This window comes from Odontomachus brunneus, unplaced genomic scaffold, assembly GCF_010583005.1.
Source record: "Odontomachus brunneus isolate Ranch 3 - 2012 unplaced genomic scaffold, Obru_v1 Obru_scaffold_003, whole genome shotgun sequence".
NCBI lineage: Eukaryota > Metazoa > Arthropoda > Insecta > Hymenoptera > Formicidae > Odontomachus > Odontomachus brunneus.
This window is the reverse complement of record NW_022639453.1, coordinates 1,465,457-1,488,957: the sequence shown is the minus strand read 5'-3', so window position 1 is coordinate 1,488,957 and position 23,501 is coordinate 1,465,457. Positions and strand designations below refer to the sequence as shown.

Sequence of the window (23,501 nt, the reverse complement as noted above, 5' to 3'; positions counted from 1 at the left end):
GGGGGGGGGGGGGGGGCGGAGAAGCGCGCATAAGGTTGATTAGTCACTGATTAGAACGATCAGTCATTCGCGATCGCGATTAATGGAGCGATTCGTCGCGTCACGCGGAGCGACGCGCGATTTTTCGATGGAGGATCCTCCGGCGTATTGTAAATTACAAGGATCGAGATTATCAGGCGGTAATTAATAGGAGCGCGGCCGTGCGCGCTTCGCGGAAATTTAGTGCGCTCAATGCGCCCGGACGGGCAATTACGATAAACGTCATTTCGCATGAAAACGCGACGGTATCGCAGCCCGGCGATATCGCCGCGTGAGTAATGGCCGAAAGACGGCTCTTCGCGAGCTTCGCGTTTCGCGAACGGGAGAAAATTTCGACTCGACCGGCGGCGGGTCGCGTTCGCTAATTGTGATCTATGGGCCCGCGAGGCTTTCCATCGTGCGAGCGAAAGTTCTATCGCGCTTCACGACGTTCCCCGGGTGACTCGAGGGACGAAACGTTGCGGCGGTCGCGAGGGCAAACGAATACTTACACGAAGATACTTGGACGAAGATAAAAGTACACCAATAACTGCGTCTAGCGGAGAAAGCTGTCTCGCAGCTGTTGTCAAATTTTTTAATCCGATTGACGTGCGCTCTTAGATGCTCCGGCCAAGAGCACATACCAATCAGAGTTCATAACATCGAATTTCATAACAGTCGTAGAGCTTTCTCTGCTGAACGCGGCCAGTGCTTGGACACGTGCATGACTCCAGATGTTTTAGATGTTCTGGCCTTTAAATGTGAATATTTAAAGACCAGACCAATTAGCTGGAGACACACACAGCTGGACATTCTTATTGTTTTGGTCTTTAAATACGAATATGTAAACTTTTAATGTAGAATGTACGTATACATTTTTCTCTGTTAAAAATTTACATATTTGTATTCAAGGATCAAAACGACAAGGATGGCCAAAGTTGGGTACTTTCGTCTTGATTTCTCGCGAAGGAGGATCGAGTGGTGCTGACGGCGAACACACCCGCGAACATCCTTTAGAACGCGCCGCGAATATCCGCATCGTGTTCTTCGCTTCACTTTTCACTCCATTCTTTATGGTTAATCTATTCGCACTATATGTAATAATGGGCGCCCTGGGAGACACGCGTATGACGGCGCGCGGCGGTTATTCTCCCCGAGGAATTCCAGCGTCGACCTTTCCTCAGCGCGACGGGAATTTAATCCGAGGGGACACTGCGAGAGGCCTCCGCGCGCTCGATTCACGCCTGCTTCTTTTTCCTTTCATTTCGAATAGCTCGAGGGATTAAGTCGGAGATTGTGCGAGCGTCCGCCGCGGGAAAAATGGACCGGTAATTACTCGAGCGGGACGAGATAACGGACAACGGCCGCGGCCGACACGCGTCTCTCCCGGGGCGTCGACCTTGTGACGTATTTTTCTATATATATATATATAAAAAATATATATGTGTATATATATGGTGACAGAGATCAGGCGTGATGAGAATGACTCGAGAAGAAGGGGGATGAAGTGGCGAGAGACGGCGAAGTCATGACCGAATGCGCTGATTGAGATATGTCAGATCGTGAGAGAGATAGATAGAGTAGAAAGAGAGAAAGTGAGAGAGAGAGAGAAAGAGAGAAAGAGAGTGAGACAGAGAGAGAGTTCGTGGCAATGCCGCGATTCGATGTGAATATGTCGCGATGAGAAACGAGCTAGATCATGATCTGTGGCGATATGGCGAGAAAAAAAGAACGCGCGGTATCTGCCGAGAGTCTGTGTGACACACCGCCTTTCCTTGTTGCGCTGCGCGAGCGCGCAACACGTCCAAGAAAGTTTTGCCCCACTTCGCTTATAAATATTCAACGCGCGGCCGAGTGAGAGAGCGAGACGGCAATTTCTTCGCAAATAATGGCGGCGGATCCCCTTCGACTCCAGAGCCGCGGGTTTTATATCCGAGTTCCTTGACAACCCCCTACTCGAGAAAGAGAGAGAGAAAGAGAGAGAGAAAGAAATAGAGAGAAGGAAAAAGACAGAAAGAGAGAGAAACTACCCTCGCGTTCTCTCGGATCATTAACGGATTCCGCTTGCCGGATTGTTGAAAACTTTGCATTCCGGCGACTGTGCGTCCGCGCTGTTGAGCGCTTAACTACTAGCCATCATCCACTTCCGTTTCCGGAAGATCGTGTTAGCCCCTTCGAAATCGCCGCGTCTCTTCTCGTCGTCATTCTCGGATCCTGCGCCCCCGTCGTGGCGCGATGACGCGATCCTCTTTGGTATTCTTTTTGTCCTTCTCTACGTTTCCAGCGACGGGGAAGATGGTGCAAAACTTGATCGACGTGTGTGCCGTACGTCGTGTACCGGCGCGCTCTCGTCTTGGACGGCATGCGACATTCACGGGGACTAACAATCAATCGCTAGGCGTGCGTAACGTGCAATAATGCATAACGACGTGAGGTCAAACTGACTGATCCTTGCCGAGTGGAAGCCGGCTTGGCCGGCCGGTCAGAATCAACGGCGCGCCGTCGTAAAGTACGCCGTAATCGTAAAACCATGGCCGATGTCGCGCCTAAGTAAGCGTGTAGCGTGTAATCGCGCGACGGTCTCCCGCGCGGGAGAGCGAGAGAGGCAGGTGGGGAGAGAGAGGGAGAAAGAGAGAGCGATAATACAGCTCGAAAATGACATTTTTACGACGCACTCGAAGTGCTAACTTCTCTGGCGCGCCGCGCGAAAATGCCCCCGACAGGAGGTAAAAACGAGAACCGCGGCAGAGAGAAAGAGAGAGACGTCGTTTCCGTAAAGTGGAAGACCAGACGGAATCCTCGCTGATGATTCCGAGACTCAACCGTGAGGCCGAAGGTTGGAAATTACAAAGCGCGCGTTATGAGGCGCGACGTTATGAAGAGCGAAGTCACGCAGTCCCTCTCAGCGCGAGGAGGCCGAATTCGCCGGGTGATTGCGCCGAACAGACGGGGAAGCTGCGATCCAGCCGGGATCAACGATCGCGATTACGTGTATCGACATAATTGCGCGCATGTGTGATCCCGGTAGCTCCCGAGCGCGCTCGTCTGTTCGCCGTCAATCTTCCTCCCGAACGGCGAAACGCGCTGTTCGACGCTCGGCGCAAGCGGGATAACTTGAATGAAGGGTTGTTTCCCGAGTCATCGATCAGAACACGAGGAAGCGACGCGGTGCGCCTCGTAAATATCTCGCCTCGTCTCGCCCCGCCTCGCTTACGGACCTTCTCTCATCGCTCTCCCCCGACAACCCCGTGGTGTGTGGGCGCGGGTCCAAAAAATTCGCTCCCTACCAGTCCGACGAGGGCTGGCGCGTGTCTAACGGATTAAAAGGAGCTCATAAATGATTCCCGTGCGAATCTCGCGATTCCATCGGCTGTGCGGGAGAGGACGAGGACGGGACACGTCCTCGGAAAACGTGCGAGGGGCTCCGAATTCAATCTTCATCAGAAAACCCATTACAAGCGCCCGAGCAAAATTCCTCTCGTAAATCCTTTATCGTCGCCGCAACAGCTGAGCAAGGGGGGAGGGAGGGAGAGGGGGGGGGAGAGAGAGAGAGAGAGATGAGGGAAAGGGACAAGGGCAAAGGGGAGAACGAGATCCTTCCCAAAGCCCACTCGATCTCGCGTTAGAAATCTAAACTCGATATATCACCGCCCCGTACATTATTAGACTCGCTAGGGTCAGTGCGGCTTGGTGGTTGCATCGATTTACGGTATCGAATCGCGCGTGCGGCCGCCTCGGAACAGGTTTTATCAGAAATGAGAGAGAGAGAGAGAGAAAATGCCTGTCGTAACGTCGCGTTGAAAATTTATGCAACCCGCTTTCGATGTCGTGACAGAGACGAGCGTTTATGTTTCCATTAAAGGATCTCGTAAAAACTATCCCCGCGGCAGGCTAGCCTCGCCGTGCGTTACTATCCTCAGTAGTCGACCAAATGACTGTATTACGGACTTCATAGTCCGTTATATCCGCGATGTGCACTTCGAGTCGCATTCCGCGGCGCGTTGCTTTACAACGATCGCGGGTGCCTTTTCTTCCTTATCCTCTACCGTGATCTCGCTTGTTGCATCGCGAATGATAAAACTTCCCGGCATCCCGGATAATTTTCGCGTCGATTAACACGCGACGAGACTGAAGTCGATCATGCGAATTTCGCGTATCAGTGACGAAAATAAAATAAAAAAATAAAAATTGCTTATGAGACAACGGAAGAAGCTTCTGCCGCTGATTATTGAGGACTAATGAGAGCACTGGGAGAAAAGAGTATCAGAAAATTAATAAAAGATATATTCGGTGGGTATAACGTATTTACTATAATCTGTATTTTCTTATCTGATGAGAGTGAAATAAACGGTTACTCTTTCATGAAAAGCTACACTGAAAATACTCGAAGATTTATTTGTGAGATATAAAGCTCATTTCTGCGAGATAAAGTGTATATTCCTGTGTGCGATAAATCTTTATATCTTACAAATGAATTTTCTAGTATTTTTTCTCAGCGTTTTAAGAGAATATATGTTCTCTTATTTGAAAAGTATTTTATACTCTGGTATAAGCAAATATACGTTATTAATATCCGTCGAATAAATATTTTTTATTTCTCATATGTAGATAGTTTTTCTCTCAGTGTGCGTATATTCTGCAACGAATCGTCTGTACGCGGCGTTAATCACGAGAGATCGAGAGGCAATACCCGGCGGCAAGATTAATTTGTAAAAACCAATCGTGCGAAAAATATAACGCGAACAGCAGTAAATTATGAATAAACATTTTGCACAAATCCCGCGAGACGATCGGAAGTGACAGGTGTCACATTTGTATCGCTTTAAAATAAAATAATTTTCTTCCGATTTTAATAAATTCGCCCCTGGAGAGATTAACAAGCAGAGCTCGATGGCGCGACGTGCGAGAGTGACGTACGCGAGAGACGACCCCCCACGGGTGGCGACGACGCTCTGCACGGCGCTTTACATCTGAGAGCGTGACAAATGTGCGCGTCTCCCGCCGCGCGAGTTTTCTTCCGGGATAAAAATAGCTCTTTAAAAGCCCGCGAACATATTTATGTCAGCGCTTCCGCTGCCCGAATTATCAACGAGTCATTAGTGCCGCGGTTGATTGTTCTGCACGGGATGCATGACACGCGGCAGAGATACGCAGTCGCACGATAGAAACGAGTTTCTAGATTGGCCGCGTGATTGATCGCGATTAAAGTTATTAATGACGCGTTCGTGACCGCCGCGGCGTTTACCGAGACGCCATTCCAAATATTTAATATTGCGCGTGCCGATTTAATGACGCGTGTTTTAATCACGCGGTATTAATTGCGGTCGCGAGGCGCCCAGGTCGGGCTAACTCGGCCGATCGAAGTGAAAATCTAGAGTCAGCCTGGCGAATCGCGATTTCTCACACGCGGCTCCGCTACGTGACTCTCCCCGGTTGTCCCGCATTTTTATAACAACGCTGTGTCGTGTCGGAACGCGAGAAATCCGGCGAGTTGATATTCGCGCACTCGGCAGAAGGCAGGGGAGAGGGGGAGGGGGAGAGAGAGAGAGAGAGAAAGACTTGGTGGAAAGTCCAGCGGCGGATATCACCCCGATTCCGCTTCCGTCACGGAGCCGCGAGAAGTGCGCGCCTCCGCGCAAACTTTCCCCCGCGCGAACTTTCTTACATTCGACCGGACGCCTTTCTTCCGAGATAAAGCCACTGTCGACACGCGGCTGCAAGAAGGCGCGGCACGGCGCGCGCCTTCTTGCATTCCCTCTCGATGAGGTACGATTCTCCAAGGAGGACCCTGAAATTTACGACGCTTGTTTGGCGCGCGCGCGCGCCTTGTCTTCGCCACCGTGGAAAACTCTCACGCGAGAGAGAGAGAAAGATAGATAGAAGAGAGGGGAGGGAGAGAGCGAGCGAGTTTTCCGCGGACTTTTTTCCTCTCACGGCATATTTCATTCCTCCGAGACTTCCGCGTCGGAACTCGGGCTACTTCCTCTCCTCACGATTGTAAATGGCGGACGAGCGCGTTGAGTAATGAGTCCAGAAGGATCCCCGTTTCGGCCGGTCGGCCGGCGGACGATAGTCCGGACTCCGACGGGGCACGAACCCGGAAATCTCGAGACTCGAGTATGTGCGACTGCGGGAAGAGGAGAGCCCGAAGAATCCTCCGGGATCCTCGAAGACCCCGCACAATCGGACTCAACCGAGCGCTCGTTATCGAGATCAGAGTGTCCTGCGATGACCTATGAGCCTATGAAGTTAAAGTGTGTCTTCGGGAGTCCCGAAGAGTACCGAAAAATCCATCAGCTGGGTCCCTTGGGGGCCCGGTTTCTGCGGTTATGCGTGATACGGATTTCTTCTCTACAGTTTTCTATGGACAACACGAAAACTGCTGAACATGCAGGTGTTCGCGTTCGTGTGTGTAGTATATTTACGTGTGGTGTGTGTGTATGGGTGGGTGTGCAAGCGCACGTGTACGCTCGTGTGTGAGTCCAGAGACTACATCCTCATTAACAGAGCCGCATACACACATACACGTCAATCACAAAGGCATGCTCGTGTCTATGCGACGAAACTAAGTCGCAAGTCTCGCTGGGCACGTGCGAGACTCGCGTCGTCGTGCGTTTCGTAAAAGTGAGAGTATTAATGCCCGGACACGTACTTAATCCTGGGCGTTTCGGTTGGTCCTAAAATACGAATAATTAAACCTTACGTAAAATTATTCTATGTATAAAATAACGCAAGATGAGACAATAACTGATCATACCTTTGTTACTTCATAATATAAGAAAATAACACCTGAAAAAGTTTTGTAATACTGACAATGATTCTTTCTTCTGTGAAAAGTAAGGGACTTTGAGATCACCTTAAATATCTAACACAAGACAGTTCCTCTGAACATTTATACCTTACGAGATATTTCACATTCTTGTACTGAAAGAATATCAGAATAAAATAAAACAAATATCTCAGAAGGTATTCACCTTTCTATTTCTAGTATTCTTCTACGCAGAATGATCAGAAGAATTGATTTGTGTTCGAAGAATCATACGATTTCATTTAAAACATTCAAGGTGATTTGGAAATAATACACACACCTGCACTTATAAAAGAATCGCTGCGTCATGTCTCCTTCGAAACTAGATGACTTTTGTAGGCATTATTTTCCTACGTTTGTTTGAAATAGCAAAGATATTCAAGATGGTAATAGTTACTCACGTCGATGCGACTAGTAGAATGCAATTAGACGCTGCAAATGCTTTGAAGCGCGTATAGACCAATCATGGATCTATCATGGCTTTCCTTCAAGCGCTTCAAAGCGTTTGCGGCGTCTAATGGGTCGCCCATACATTGGATATAGACATGTGTTCCATGTTTGTTATTCGTATTTAAAGGCCAGAACGAATGTCCAGGATTGGGAATGCGTCCAGTATCTTTACCTTCCATGCGTTTCGCAATGGTGCAAGAGCGGGGTGCAAAGACGCGATTTTCTCCGAATGGAGGATCGTTCGGAGGGAAGGCGAGGGTGGGCGCGGGATGGGTTTGGCGTAATTTCGAGGTGATTGTCCGCGGGCATCGCGATCGATAACGCTCGATGTCCGCGAGAACCGCTGTTGTCGGGGTGGAGGGGCAGGTGGGAGAGAGGCCGGGCAAGGTGTGTGTCGTGCAAATAAAATGCTCTTTCGAGAAATCAAGTGTCAACAGCGTCGGATATTTTCCGCGACGTTCTCATTCGCGGGACTTGGGCGACTCGTTGCGAAAACGCGCGCCGGATAGCGCGGGAGGCAAATGACGTCGCTTTTTGCGCACTTTCACCCACTCGATCGCGAAATATTTCGGTGAACGCGGAATCATCGACGTCACTCTTAACCCTCCCCCGCCCCTCTCCGCGCACGCGACGTTGATTTAATCGAGTGAGGGAGTGAGGGGCTTTATTCGCGGTTGTTTGACTTTCGATATTGAGCGCATCAATAATTAAGCGACAGATCAAAATGTTCTGTTGAAACAGGCCTCTCCCGTTGGCAATTAATCGCAAAATAAAATTTAATTGTCCCGTTCCCATCTCTAATTGGCGCGCCGGGCCTCATTAATAGTGACGTTCACGTTTCGCGGCGGCGCGCGTTCGGTACTTTTTCGAGAGAATCGCGCCCGGTTTGTCGTGAATTTGTAATACGCACGCGCACACAGAAACGCACACGCGAAAACGCGCGTCCCGATTGCGGATCGTTAGAAGGGAGGCGCCGCGTCGCAAATCGCGCCGCGCGCCTCGTTACTCCCGCATTTCACTCGCGAGTTCTGAAGCCCGCACGCGAGTGACCGACGCTCGAGCGTTAAGTCGGGTTATTCGTCCGTCAAAGTGCACGTAAAAGAGTCACGATTGAGCAATGGCCGCGCGCGCGCGCGTAATTTCAGCTTGGCACGCCGCGAACTCGGCCAAACTCGATTCTTGGCTCGCCGGCCAAATTGCAGCGCGCCGCCGTCCTTGCGGGGCGAACATGCGGAAAAATTCACCGGCGATAAATTGTCCGTAAGCAGAAATACGCGATATACGTGACGAATATTCGGCGTGATAGAACATAAATGTCTCTTCCTCCGTCGCCCCGTCGCGATCACTTCGCGATTTTATCCGCGAGCGTCCAACGACTGGACGAAAAACAAAAAAATATTCTAAAGTATTACAAATGCACGATATAATAAAAGGAAAGAAAAATAGCTCGGTAATTTTGGAGCTGCGAGAAATTGCCCGATTCGATTTCAAATCAGACACACACTTGATAAAATAACTTAATCTCCTGCGGATTATTTCAGGAAACTTTATCACGATGACATCTCTATCGCCTCAAATATCGATTTTTCTCCTGATATTTGTGTTAAACGTTCAGAACTGATCATTTCGAAACATAAATATCTTTTTCCTTTTGATCATCTTTCGTGACTTTATCCGCTCGTCGAGTCGACAAGTAGAGCCGAAATATTCATCAATAATATTCCAGAACGGTTTGACAATGTGTGTAAGATTACGAAACATTTATTTGACCCGCAAGTGGCATGTACGATAATAGAATTTGCTCCATATACGGATATTATTTTCGGATATTAGAAACGCAATTCACGACAAATTCGCGTCCCGACCTTTTCTCCAATTTTTTTTTTAAACGAAGAAATCAAAGGGCCCCGAAGAGATTCAGAGAGAGACACGTTTAAATATTACCGAAGTTCCCTCAAAAAGACTTCCACTCCGAGGATGAGATCTTACGCGCACTTTGGCTAAATTATCCCGCGACAACTCCCTTCCATATACGGAGGAGCCTGGCCAGGAGAACGCCCTTAGGAGCCGTGGGTTCAACGTACCCGATTTTCAGACGGAATTCGTCACAATCGTCGGACGCGCGAACTCGTGCCGTAAAAAGCGACTGCGAGAAGAGTGCGGAGGAGAGGAGGGGGGTTACAGGAGGACGAGAGCAGAGGACCCGCTTTTGATTTGCATCGTAAATAGTGACGGGAGTGTAGTGGTGGGCTGGCGAGGAGAAAGGGCCTCAAAAATCGCGCCGCGACGGCGGTGGCAGCGCGAAAAAAGGAGGGAGAGAAAAAATGCACTGAATTTTGCCGGGCGCGTCAAGCGTGAGGAAAGAGAGAGAGGGAGAGATAAAGAGAAAGATAGAGAGAGAGAGAGAGAGAGAGAGAGAGAAAGAGCAACAGACAAGGTGTGGAGGAGCGGGCCGAGAGGAGAGGAGAGCGCTGAAAGAGAGAGGCAATAGGACGCATAAAAAACACCGACTACAAAATGCAAAGTCAGTCGCCGCTCTACGCTCGCGAAAGCGCGCGCGAGGATGCGTGCGTGTACACACGTGCGCGCGTGTGCGAGCTTTACGCTTTTTTTCCTCCTTTTTTTCCCCTCTTTTTTTTCTCTCTCCTTTTTCCACCTTTTTTTCGGTGTCGCTCGCTCGTCTTCCGCGCGCGTGAGGCGCATACACGCCCGCGCGCGCTTCTCCCGGCTCTTTGCTCGCGCGCTCTGCTGCTCGTGCTGCTCTACTCTGCTCGGCGTGTGATGGACGCGGAAAAGGCGCATATTAAGCTCTCACGGTGGTTCATAGTTTGCATAGCTTGGCGCGATGTCGTGTAATGCGCCCCGGTGTCCGCGTTCACGGCCGCCGCGCGGATCGATGTAACGCGAAAACGCTCCTCCTTTCCAACGCGCGTGCCAAAGTTTGGCGTCGTCTTTGCTCGGGGATGGTTATCAGGCGCGAAAGCGCGTTCTCGCACGAGGATACGCTTGCGAGAGAGGCGACTCTCTGGTTACATCGATCTGCGAGACGCTTTACGCGCCGATAAAGTCGGACACCGGCGCGTACGGCGAAGGTAACGACGATGAACGAAAAGATGTGGCGGCGCACGAAAAGAGGCACATGAAGTAAAACGACGAAATCATCAAAGATACATGAAGTGCCAGTGAAGAGAGAAAGAGAGACAGAGAGAGGGAAGGGGAGGAGGGAAACAGAAAGATGATAAAAGAGACAGACAGCGAAAGGTGACAGAAGAGAAAGAGAGAGAAGCTGGAAGTAATAGTAGAATGTAATAGAGCGAACGAGGAGCGAGAGAGATTTGACTGATGAATCGTGAGCGTATGGATTTGTATGTGTTTCTATGTGTGTGCGTATGTGTGTGCGCGTGCGCGCACGTGCGTGTATACGTGTAGGTGCGAACGACGTGATGTGATATAACGTGATGTAGGGTTAGTGTACTTGTGACACGGGGTGTGGGGAAAAAAGTGAATAATAATATCGCGACATATACGATTCGAACTTCCTCTTGCTCGCTCATTACCATTATTCACTTTCAATTAATCAACATGCAGAATGTCTTCGTGAGTGCGGGATATAACCAATATATAACATGGGTTTTCTTCTCCTTCTCTCTTCGCGTGAGATTTCAAGGCCGATTTTTCCTCGGGGAAAATTCAAATTACCCGCGGAATGAATAACGAATGCACGAGATATACGAATGACGCGCGGTTACCGGAGCAAGAAGAGACGAAAAGAAAATCAAATTTCCAATCTAATTAAATATACCGATCCCTCTCGTCAGACATTCTGCACGTTTAATACAAGCGACCTAGGTGATGTGTGTGCGACACACACACGACGGTGGACTTTGTGAAATGAACGTATCTCGGAGCGTATGGTGGTGGTGGTGGTGATGGTGATGATAGTGGTGGTGATGGTGAGCGAGAAGAGATACAGACAGAGAGATCGAAGCGGAAGTAGATAGATAGATGAAAGAGAGACAGATAGTCTAGAGAAAAAGGCGGTGGCGAATTACCTTGAAGGACTGCACAGAGAAACCGGAAACCAGGGTCGGTCCATAACATAAGAAGCGAACAGAAAACAGAAAAAAGATAAACTTGTAATTAGGTTGTTCGCTGTAAGAGACACTGTAAGCATTTCGCATGTAACTTCCTGCCGAGGGGTGTGAGCTTGGCATAGGGGCAGAGAGGGTTGCAGCGGCGCGGGGAGGGGCAAAGGGGTGAAGAATAGAGTCGTTGTGTTTTTCTGTAGATTTCGATGGATCCAGACTGTGTGCTGATCGAGTGCTGGAAGAATTCGCGCTACAGGATGACCAAAATGTCGCGAAACGCGTTCGAGGAGCTTTGGATCAGCCGCGATAGAGTTTAATCCTTTTCCATGTTCTTGGAGAAAAACCAAGAATATCGATTTTTCACAAAATTGTGAGGTAGTTCAAAGCTGACCTGACCCAGATACTACATGTCGCGAAAATATTATTAACTAAATTAACTAAATTAAATAAATTACCTTGAAAACCTGCACAGAGAAACCGAAAACCAAGGTCGGTTCATAACATAAAAAGCGAACAGTGAACAGAAAACAGAAAAAAGATAAATTTTTAATTAGGGTGTAAGAAACATTTGAGGAGCCTTGGATTAGTCGCAATAGAGTTTAACCCTTTTCCATGTTTTTGGAGAAAAATCAAGAATATCGATTTTTCACAAAGTTGTGAGGTAATTCAAAGCTGACCTGACCCAGATACTACGTGTCGCGAAAATATTATTAACTAAATTAACTAAATTAAATAAATTACCTTGAAAACCTGCACAGAGAAACCTAAAAATCAAGGTCGGTCCATAACATAAAAAGCGAACAGAAAACAGAAAACAGAAAAAAGATAAACTTTTAATTAGGCTGTAAGAAACGTTTGAGGAGCTTTGGATTAGTCGCAATAGAGTTCAACCCTTTTCCATGTTTTTGGAAAAAAATCAAGAATATCGATTTTTCACAAAGTTGTGAGGTAATTCAAAGCTGACCTGACCCAGATACTACATGTCGCGAAAATATTATTAACTAAATTAACTAAATTAAATAAATTACCTTGAAAACCTGTACAGAGAAACCAGAAACCAAGGTCGGTCCATAACATAAGAAGCGAACAGAGAACAGAAAACAGAAAAAAGATAAACTTGTAATTAGGCTGTAAGAGACACTGTAAGCATTTCACATGTAACTTCTTGCCGAGGGGTGTGAGCTTGGCATAGGGACAGAGAGGGTTGCAAATATGACTGTGAAGGGTTAAAAGCTTGACGACATTTTACTGAAATAAATCGATACCTTTTCATCGTTTAAACTAAATTACGCGACAGTCGACGGTCATCCTGCGCGCCGAAAGGACATGTAAGTTGTCCTATTTACAAAAGTACATCGCGGACCTTACAATCGAGAGAAATGTCGACTATGATCGTTCGTTTCGAACTAATCAGCATGAACTTCCAGAAGGAAATCAGGACACCGAGCCGTAGCTCGAAGAGCGCGGCTGTAATTCGCCGTCAGCGCTCTAAGTTAGTCCCGACGATCGCGAGACCAAATAGCCGCCAAATGGAACTCTACGTGTCGATTGCCGGTCGAGTTGGCATCGTCACTCGATTTAGAATACTCGCGTTTTATTATCGGCATCGCAACGGCGGCGGCGGCGCCGCCATCGTCGCGTTGCGTCGCATCGCGCCGATGTTAAGTTATTATTGAACGCTCTACAGTAGCCAATTAACTCGCGGCGCTCTGCTGTTTCGCGTATGACGCGCGCAAATATTTACCGTACAATTTCTCTCGGTTATACGGCCGCAAGTGCCGGCGTAATTTCGGCTGTGTGCGCGGGCGCGTCCGCTCGGGCGCGCACCAGGCAGTCAGAGACATTGTCGTTACCGCGATGCACGGCGACGATTATGTCATAGGACTCGGCCGAACACGGTAAACACGGACACGATAAACTCAACGCTAATTAGCGATTGTCCGGGCTTAATTACGCCAATACGATATAACGTCGCCATATTTCCACAGGCTCCGCGAGCATCGCCCGCGGATTTAGCCGTGCGCGCGCGCGCGGCCTCGGCAAAAACCGAGTCACACGCGCGCCCCGGAAATCGAAGGCGCGTGCATGCGTGTTAATCTGGTTTGGGATTAAACGCGTTTATCAAGCGACGAACGCGGGCATTTTTGCGTCTCGTAATCGCGTCGATTGATCGACCGATCAATCGATACGGTCACGGGATCGCGAGGGGGACGGCGCGTAAACTGTGGAATGTGAGATGTGAGTATAGGGGGTATACACGGTATCGAGATGGCGAGTATATACTGCACAAATGCGATCTCGGCAGATGGTTGAGTACCAATCGTAAGACGTATCTTTCGATTTTTTACAGCCCTCGTAAAATCGTATGCGCGTGATTCGCGCTCTCCGCCGCAAGCGAGACGGTGAAGTATACTGTGCGCGGTTTACGCGCATTTAAATGCACCAGTGATAAAGAAAGAGAGAGAGAGAGAGAGAGTTCTGCTTTTCCGCAAGAGACGTAAAAATCGCGAGATCGTCGGCGAGTTAATGCGCGAATATAAACGAAGTTTATATTCCACACTGGAATTTCTTGAAATCTCGTTCAACTCTCAGAATAGTTCGCTCATCAACGAACATGTCCTTCGTTTTAATGTACCATAGTTTATATAAATGCATTTCATTTTTTAAGAGAGGTCCCCCACTTTTCATTTTATGTCTGCTTGATGTTTATTATTCAAGAAGTTAATAAAAAGGCTTATAAGAGTTCAGCCCTCATTATTGTTATATTTATTATTACTATTATTATATAAAATAGTTTATTATTCAATCACTCTCGGGGGAAGTAATTATTAACGATATAATTAACGGGATACCGGATGCATATTAATTCGCGTCCTATCTTTAAAAATGAGAGGCAATGCTGCGACTCGAGTACAACTTGAATCGAATAGCCGCCGGCCGCGTTGACGCGAGGATTGCGCGTCGATTTCTAATTTCTGCCAAAGACAGAACTCACCGGCCGCTTCTCTACGCAACACATACACACACGCAGAGACATATACATATCTCGCGTCGTGTGCCGGTGCGCAAAATTGCGCTCGAATGCGCGGCTGTCTATTTTCGTGTGTTGCGCGCTGGGTGGATGGAGTGGGTGCGGACGAATCGATAATTAATTACGACACGAGGACCTGGAAAATGCGAAAATGTCAACTAGTCGGTCGGTCGGTCGGTCGGTCGGTCGTGGCGTGTCCTGATTGTCACAGCCGCCCGTAAACGCGTTCTCAGCGGCGCGCATCTCGCGTGTCAGATGCATATACACCGCATATAATATGCACACACGGGATGTTCCGGTTTAATTTTTCAAGGGAATTACGCGTGAAACGCGCCATGGCGATGCGGTGTTATCCTATTTGAAATGCGCGCAGGAGGCAAGCGATCTCAGCAGGGCGCGGTCCAAATACGCGGGACAAAATGCGAACTCCGGTAATAATCAAACCAATCACGATAATCTAAAGTTAAAATTATGATAATCTAAAAAAATAATTAACTAACAGTAAGATTTGAAAAGGCACATAAGGAGCAAGCACGGTTGTCTTAGTGCTATTAAATACTAATATTACTTTTTAATATTAATATGATAGTGGGAGGATACAATTGTCCAAAAAAATAATCATGATTTTCAACTACGCACAGAGAGAGAGAGAGAGAGAGAGAGAATATTATAGAGTTTGTCTATTCATATAAATTCTTCTCAATTTTGCTATGTTTCTCTGGTAGATTGAGAGAAAAAACATCTAAGAAAAAGAAAACATCGATAGATGTTTCAACATATAGCAAAAATGAATCAATAACAATAGAGAGATGATTGCAATCTCATCGGGAGCGGGACAGACTCATAAGTAAACCTACCTAAAAGGTACAATCCGATTTCTTTCTAATTTGGCACAAATGTAAAAGTACAAAAAATATTTAGGTCATATTTTTTCACTTTGAGCTTCACGAGCAGTTCATAGGTTTTTAATGTACTCATTTCTATTATCAACAAGTGCAACAAAAATGCATAAGAAATAAAATTGAATACAAAAAATAGACATTTTTGATCAAGGCGGATTAGGCCAAACCTAAAATTCTTCTGCCAAACAATCATTATATGAAATTTTAAGGGGATTGGACAGTCAAATTGCCTGAAAATCGTATTTGTTCTTTCACAATTTTTTATGACAAACTGAAAGAATATGCGAAAGTGTTATTTTGATGTGTATTTATTCAACATATAAAGAGTAGAAAAATATAATTTTGATGATCAAATACTCAATATAAGTGTATAGTACATGCAGTTAAAATATATTTCGTTTTTCTTTTCAAGGTCGTCATTTTGCAGTAATATCTTGACTCTCGGTGGTTCAATTAAGCTGAATTTTAGGTAAAAAATTTCCGTACGCAAATTTCCGTATTTGTCGTTATCGTGTGAACCACTATAATAGAAATTGAGTAAAAGTTAACAAAATTGCAAATATTTTAATGAAATATTATTAAATTTTCAGTTATTTTATAGTAAAAAAATCAATATTTTAAAATTAAATATTTTCACGAGTTTGTCAGTTCAAACGATAACGACAAACTTACGGAAATTTTCTACTAAAATTCAGCTTAATTGAATCACCGAGAGTCAAGATATTACTGCAAAATGACTACCTTGACAAGAAAAACGAAATATATTTTAATTGCATGTACCATACACTTATATTAAGTATTTAATCATCAAAGTTATATTTTTCTTCTCTTTATATGTTGTATAAGTACACGTTAAAATAACACTTTTGCATATACATTCAGTTTTTCATAAAAAATTGTGAAAAAACAAGCATGATTTTCAGGCAATTTGATCTTTCAGTCTTCTTAAGTTATCAAGCTGAGAAAGAGTAGCGAATGATGGCGCGCCATCACTCGTCCGCCAATTTGAATAATAGTTCGAAAATGTACGTGGTTATTTGCAAAATGATGGGGAACTTTTTTTGTTTAGTTTGATCCAATGTACAAATACGACAAAAATCGTACTTATCGTCACGGCTTACGTTGCACAGCACGCGATTAGAGTCACTAATATTTTCCGATTAATAACTCAAAATTTTACGCGAGCGTTTGATAGAGTAATTTGGTAGAGTAATTTTGTGTTCGGCGCAACCAAATTTACACGAGCGTTTTTCCCAGCTACTGTCAAACATCCCGTGTTTAACGCGCGCAAATAAAGAGCGTCGGGTGTGTGTCCATCGTATAAAGCACGAAGTTACGCGCCTAAGTTTCCTCCGAAAAATTTCCCGCCGAGATTTTTTTCTCCCGTCACGCATATTAAATTTTCTTTGTCGTTACATTGAATCGCACGCGAGCTCTTATGTAATGAAATTCCACACATTGTTAATTTGCCATTTTCCAGCGCGCTAATTCCCGAGTAAAATTATCGTTGCCTCGTGATAAACCTCATATTTGCAGTTTGAAAGTTATTATTTTCTATGCCGAGACGCGCGAGCAGTCAATTAACGGGCATCCCGCGAACATTGGTTTTCGCTTCTCGCCTCGATCGAGCACACTCTTAAGCATGTATTACAAAAAAATTGGCGATATACGTTGATATTAAAACTTTAAAGAAGCGTTTTTCTTTAATTAGTATTTTGGTAATTATTGCGAATGTCGCAAAAAGATATAGGTATTTCTCCTCAATCCGTATCATACCTCCATGAAAGTTTCAGAGATTGTTCTATGTGAGATACTCGGTATATATTAGAAATATGAAGCTTTGCATCTCTTGAACCAAAGTACCATGAATTTCCAGGGACGGTACCTTCAATCGAATCACTATATTTATTATTATCTCGTGCATCCTGTGCCTCGTGCTAATATACTGAGAAAAATACCTCCTATCTAACTCGAAATGTCGTATTTATTTAGAAATTAGTAGCTCGAATGTAGAGATACTACGAAATACATGATTAAGAGTGTAATTCGGTCCGCGATTCCGCCCTGGTCTCGCGAAATGGCGTGGCACCGCGAACGTTGGAATATTCGATCGGTATAATTTTATTTTTAGCACAGAGAGTCGGATTAAACAATAATACGGCGAAAGGATAGAGCGGCGTGTTGTCCGACACTACGAGTTTTACGATATTTTTTTTCGGCCCTGCCGATATCTCTCATCGGCGGTCACACCAAAGTAGAATCGATGGTCCTTGTTGATCGCGCGGAAACACCATCCTGAATTTCCGGGCAAATATTTTGCCGTTTTTCACGGGGACAAGGGGAGATGTTAAACTTTTTCGCGCGAGCGCGAGACCAATATTTTCTTCGTTCTCGTTCCGCGTGCGCGCGCGGTATGATTTTTGTTCACTTGGAGACAAATATTTTTTGTCACATTTCCTCGGCCATGGTGTAACGCGGCGATAACATCTATCCAAAAAATTCCCACCTATCGCGATAAAACGCTCTCGCACGGAGCACGTTCGATTATTTGATTTTATATCATATTTCATATTATATCGCGGGACGCGCGCGAACGCGATCGTAAATTCTGGTCACAATCTCCGGTCGAATGCGTGTGGAAAAACAGTGACGAACGTGGGCTAACCAAAGCGCGAAAAAAAATATATATGCAGCACTTAATCGGGCGCTGAATAGCACGTGGGTTTTAATCTGCGATACGGTCGAATCAAATAATAACGCGCGCGGCGGCGAGAGGAACGAGCCATTTATGTTCACACCTGGTTGTCATTGAGCCCCTGATCAATTTTCCATTACTTTCCCTCTCGTCAATAACGCTTTGTGGTCCATTTCGACGATCACCGCTTTATTCGCGAAAACCTCTCGCGTCGTGCATTGATGTATTGTTCGTATTTTTTGCCGCGCGTTCTCTCGCTGAAAGCACCGACGAGCGTAGGCGCGTTCGTGTTATGAACGAATTGGCTTCTTTATAATCGCATTCGGCAGAGATCCGCGCGAACCACATCCTCGTCCTTGTCGCCGTCGTGCGCTCTCATGCTTTAAGCCGCGTTCAGTCCTTTTGAAGGACTCTCTCTCTCTCTCTCGCATCGGCAGTCTTAACTTTTTTGCCAGAAAACGCGAATGTTCACGGATTTCCTCTCCGAGAGAAAATTATCTACGCCCCGTGCGGCGATCAAAGATGCGATTCCGCGAGATTCAACCCTCTGGTTACCGATATTTCAATAGCGGTACATTTGGCATAACGCAATTGACAATGCAGATCTAAAGAGTCGTAGTTTGTCACGGGTTTATACACAGAGAGAATTTTATAGTAAGAATAATAATAATTAATAATAATAATAATTTTATAGAGAGAATTTTTAAGTACAGAATTTTGTAACCCCGAGGAACAGAACTCTAAAACTCTACAGCAATTAACTTTCTATCCTTTCATCTCATATGATCTTTTTATATTTCACGAACTGAAATGTGCTAATAAAATTTTCTATATTTTTCTATACAGAAAAATACAAACTGCATTCAAGTAAACGTTGTTTGCTTGAAATACTTTATACTCTGTAAATTTCTTGGAGTTAAAAGTGGCGGTTTTCACTCAAAGCGATAATTTCACTAAAAGTGAAAATACTGCCACTCGAAATCGCGAGAATAAATGTTTTGTTCAGGTTTAGAGTGAACGTCTTAATTAGAATGTGAATATGTTTCTGTAATAGTGAAGCACATCACAAATTCACTTTTCAATTTCGCGTGAGAATATTGATTCAGAATGAAGAACGAATTCTATAAAGTGACAAATCACTCGAATTCGAGTGACTTACTGCGAGTGAAGTTTCACTTCAAAAAATTTGGAGAGTAAGTTTGCAAGTCGGCAAATCTGTCGTAAGTTCATTATCGAATTTACTCTAAATTCATTTTAAAACTTAGCAAATTTTGCGTTTCAATAAAGAATATTTAATTAAAGCAAAAATTTGGTTTACTTACTGTATATGTATAAAAGAAAAAAAAATTATATAATATTCTCTCCGTGTGTATTCAGTCGATGCAGAATGAAAACATAACCATGAAAGTCTTTAGATTTTTCAATTAAACGACAGCTTCAATTATCGACGTCTTCATCTTTATTTGGGAAAACAGGATGAGCGCTTGCAATTTTCTAGTACGGTAAAATGATCCGCGGAGATAAGGAGAACAAGGCGCGGAGATAACGAGAATAAAGTCGCAATTTAAAAGAACCGTTTCGCCGAATAATTTCGCGACGTTATCACGCGTGCGTTACGCGATCGCAGATAGAGGATATGAGATCGCGCCGTGGATTACTAAGTGAGTACACGTCCATTCAGCGAATTTCGAGAAATTCCGCGCGATCGTGCTGAGACTGCGGGTCCCGCAGGAATTTATTCGCGGCGAGTGACCCGAGGCGAAGTGCGGGCCGCGCGCAATTCCGAGTACATCCCATGTCTTCCTATGTCGAATCGTTATTATTCACGGAACAGAAGTCGCGATTTTCTTGGCGAATTTTTGCGGCCGGCGGGTGCACCCCCGACAGCTGCGCGACCCACTTTCGCACAGCAGTCATCCCGACAATTCGACGAGTCGGCGTGCCGAAGGCGTCACCCGAATGAAACATTCAACGGAATGTTATTCGGAACCGAGCGAAAATCGATCGGCTATCTTCGCCCGTAGTCTCGAATATAGATTTCTATTGCGTTAACGGAATAATAATCACGCGAGAGCGCAAATTGTGACCCAACCAATTCGAAATTTTCCTTCCATATTAATCCTGCAATCGATGGATTGACTAACATTAAACGCTAAACTTTAAATTGGAAATATCTCGCGTAACATATAAAATGAAATAATGTAACACACCTGGAGATATATCGGTGCCGACGTTCTACTTCCTGCGTCCCGCATCATTCCTCCTTCTCACATTCCTGCTCCTGGCCGCTTCGTCCCACAGGAGACATATACTGGCACTGACACTCGCGTACACACGAGTCGATCGGAGAAACGCATATGAACCAACGCGACGCCGACGCTGAGCCCGATAGAATAATTCAATATTCGACCTACACTATTTTAACCGTCTGATGGGAACTGTAAAGAAACGCGCCGGTAAACGTAGATCCGCGTCGCTCGTCGGCTCGAGACGTACTAACACACGGACAAAGACGGACAGGTAAGGAAGTACGCGCGTGAGTATCAAAACAATGAGCAAGAAAAGCGAGCTAATCCCCTCCCTGCCGTTAACAGTCCGCCGTTGTCGCCCGGGGATCAGCTGAGATCACAACAACCGACATTCTCGACATATTCTAGGTATACTTCGTGAAAGAAATGTAATATCTAAGAAATAAAAAATATTTATTCGGTGAGTACTAATCTCTAATACTTTTTCATAGTGATATAAAATGTTTTTCAAATAAGAAAATATATATTTTCTGAAAACCTTACAGTGAGAAAGAATATCTGAAAATTTATTTATTAGATATCAAGTTTGTATTTCTCTGAAATAAATTCTGTATCTCACAAATTAATTTGCAAGTATTCAATATAGCTTTTCGTAAAAGCCATTGTTAATTCTGTTAGAGTAAGAGAATATAAATTTAAGTAAACACGCGTTATTGTCCTCCGAATAAATCTTTTCTAACTTTTAGATATCTTTTTCACAGTGTAGATGTTCTAATTATAAAAATTGTTAATTTATTAGGACGTATAAAAATATCGCATTTCACGATCGTTGTCAGTTAACGTGTGACTATTAATTAATGCTGCGTTTCCAATCGACTCGTATTTTCGTACCAGCAACACCATTGAGTGCCAGGCTATGAAGTCAACCAGGAACTGACTCCAGGACGGAATATAGGACGCAGGATGTAGCAGCGGCAGTCGACAATGAGATCCACAATTTCTTCCTTTCACCTGTTTTAGATCTTTAAACCCTATCAAAATTTCCGATGCTAATAGAAAATAGTAGTAAAGATATTATGAGAAAAGAAAGACTTTGTACTTGAGTGTAAAAACTACATAATTAATAAGTTGCTTGTTGAAATTAAGAATAAAAATTAAGTCCAGATATACCATTGGGGATAATCGAATATAAAATCACTTTTAAACTTTTAAACGCGTCTTCCTTTGAGCTTCAACAAAACGACGATAGACAACCATTTCTGGCATCGAATAGCCTGTCTAGTGTTGAACTTCCACCTTCTCCACCAAAGTGCTCGACACTTCAAGTTCGACGGAATTTACCGGATTAATGTACAGTCAAGATTTTGACTGGAGCGCGCTCGGTGGACTCTCAAAATCTGCTGATGAGCGACGTTAAACTCAAGTCAGACTCCTCGAGAATCTGCGAGGATGCCGAGAGAGTCTTCGAGTTCTCACGGACTCGCAATGTTCTCCGCCGACGTCCATCGCGATCGCGTTTTTCCCTTCGCGCGGCTGCCTCCTCAAGACGCTCGGCGTTAGATTTACACGCGCCGACCGTAACACATCCGCGAATCGCTATATCGGCTTTAACGCGATTACACATCCGCAGCAGCGGGCATTTCGCGCGGACGGCTACTCTCGCTTTTGCCGACGAAAAGTTTGGCCGACGTGCGAACGAACTCCGCAATTCGATTTTGCACCTCACCCTTAATTCCGGTTCTGCCCGACTACCGTCTCCCTTTCTCGCTCTCTCTCCCTCCCTCCCTCTCTCTCTCTCTCTCTCTCTCTCTCTCTCTCGCGGCGACGTAAAGCAGGTTACCGCGGTAGCTTTTGCCCGATGGTTACGCTCGTTCGCTGCAAACTAAACTGATCTCGTGCGCTAACTGTGTGCGCAACCACGGGAGCGCAATAATTCAATGAGCAAGTACGGGTACCTGAGTTCCGTCGTCAGCGAGCAAGTAGGCCGTTTTGAAGTGGATCGTTGTACCGGAAGACCGTGATGAAACCGCCCGCACACCACACTCCGCCGTGCTACCCGAGAAATCTTTCACCGCCGAATTAACGTTACGCGAGAGGGAGGAGATGTGCACGCGCTACCACGATGAGACGCGCGCGACACGACGAGACGCTTCCATAGGGAGGAAGCTGACCAAGGGAGAAGAGCAGAGCCTGGTTAATCGCGACGCGTCTTCTTAGCGGTGGGTGACCCTCGAGTTCAGCGCGCATTGGCTGTCGGTGCATCGCGCCGGTGATGCATGCCACGTAGAAACCTCTCGAGATCATTCCGAATGCATTATGCCCGCCGGTATTCATAGGAATTCGATCTTAGGGAGAGTTCACACCTCGGCAAAAAAGCGGCCACAAAATAGCAAAAACTAATCGCGCTGGTAGAAAAGTAGAGACCATCGACTACTACCTGACTGCCAGCTTTTGATTGGCTTCTGCCTTGCTACTTCTGTCCGAATATAAGTCATCTGTTTGAGCAGTTTGAAAGTCGAAGCGGCAAAATAACGTTCTCACACGTTTCAGGAAAAAACATAAACAATCATGCACTACGTGCGCCGTCGTAATTTCGCTGTAACGAGTTTTGCTCAGATAAATTCCTCGCGAATTGGCAGAAGAAAATAGTTCAACTAATGGTAGTAGTAACGCGCATGTAAGATTACTATCACTAACATTAGAATTTAATTTAAAAAATAGTTTGCTTCAATTTAATAATTATTTCTTTATACGATTGTAGTTATAAATGTAAATAAATGTTATAAATGTGTTTGGAATCAAAACAGCAACGCTGTGTAAAAAATTCACGCTATTTTAATGGGTTTCAATTTCGATTAAATCGATGTGCTTTTGGCTCCCTATTGAGTGGTAGGGAATCCCTTTTTTACGCCAACTATTAAATTCAATAAAAAAAAAAGAAAAAACAAACAATGAGTATTAAACGCAATGTTTCTTTTAATTATCATACATGAAAATCAATTTAATTTACTTTTACTTAATTTTTAATTTAATATTTTATTTTTTATTTGTAAATTGAATTTAATTTTTGGGCTGGACAGCTAACCCGTTGAATTTCATGAACTTTTAACCTTTCTCTCTCCGATGTTTTGGACAGTTTGATTATGCTTTAAAAAACGGGGCGCTTCGAAACTCATGTGAATCGTTAGAGCTGCGGTACGGTTCGAGCCACGACCATGAATGCTTAATGCCTTGAATCTTTCAGACCCGGTCTATGCGTC

The 23,501-nt window shown here is 45.2% G+C and overlaps 1 protein-coding gene across 12 annotated transcripts in view; it reads right to left on the bottom strand.

The window, feature by feature from the left end:
* LOC116844446 (fasciclin-1) overlaps positions 1-23,501 on the bottom strand; it is a 381,499-nt gene that overhangs the window by 37,391 nt on the left and 320,607 nt on the right. For 7 of the 12 annotated variants that reach the window (XM_032815959.1, XM_032816006.1, XM_032816014.1 and 4 more), the window contains 2 exons: positions 12,393-12,401; positions 11,329-11,337 (listed from right to left, as the gene is read on the bottom strand). The exons of 2 other annotated variants lie outside the window; for them this stretch is intronic. In XM_032815959.1, the coding sequence (XP_032671850.1) occupies positions 11,329-11,337; positions 12,393-12,401 (18 nt within the window). The remainder of the gene's footprint in view (positions 1-11,328; positions 11,338-12,392; positions 12,402-23,501) is intronic. 3 more of the 12 variants (XM_032815965.1, XM_032815982.1, XM_032815975.1) reach the window with 2 other exon arrangements.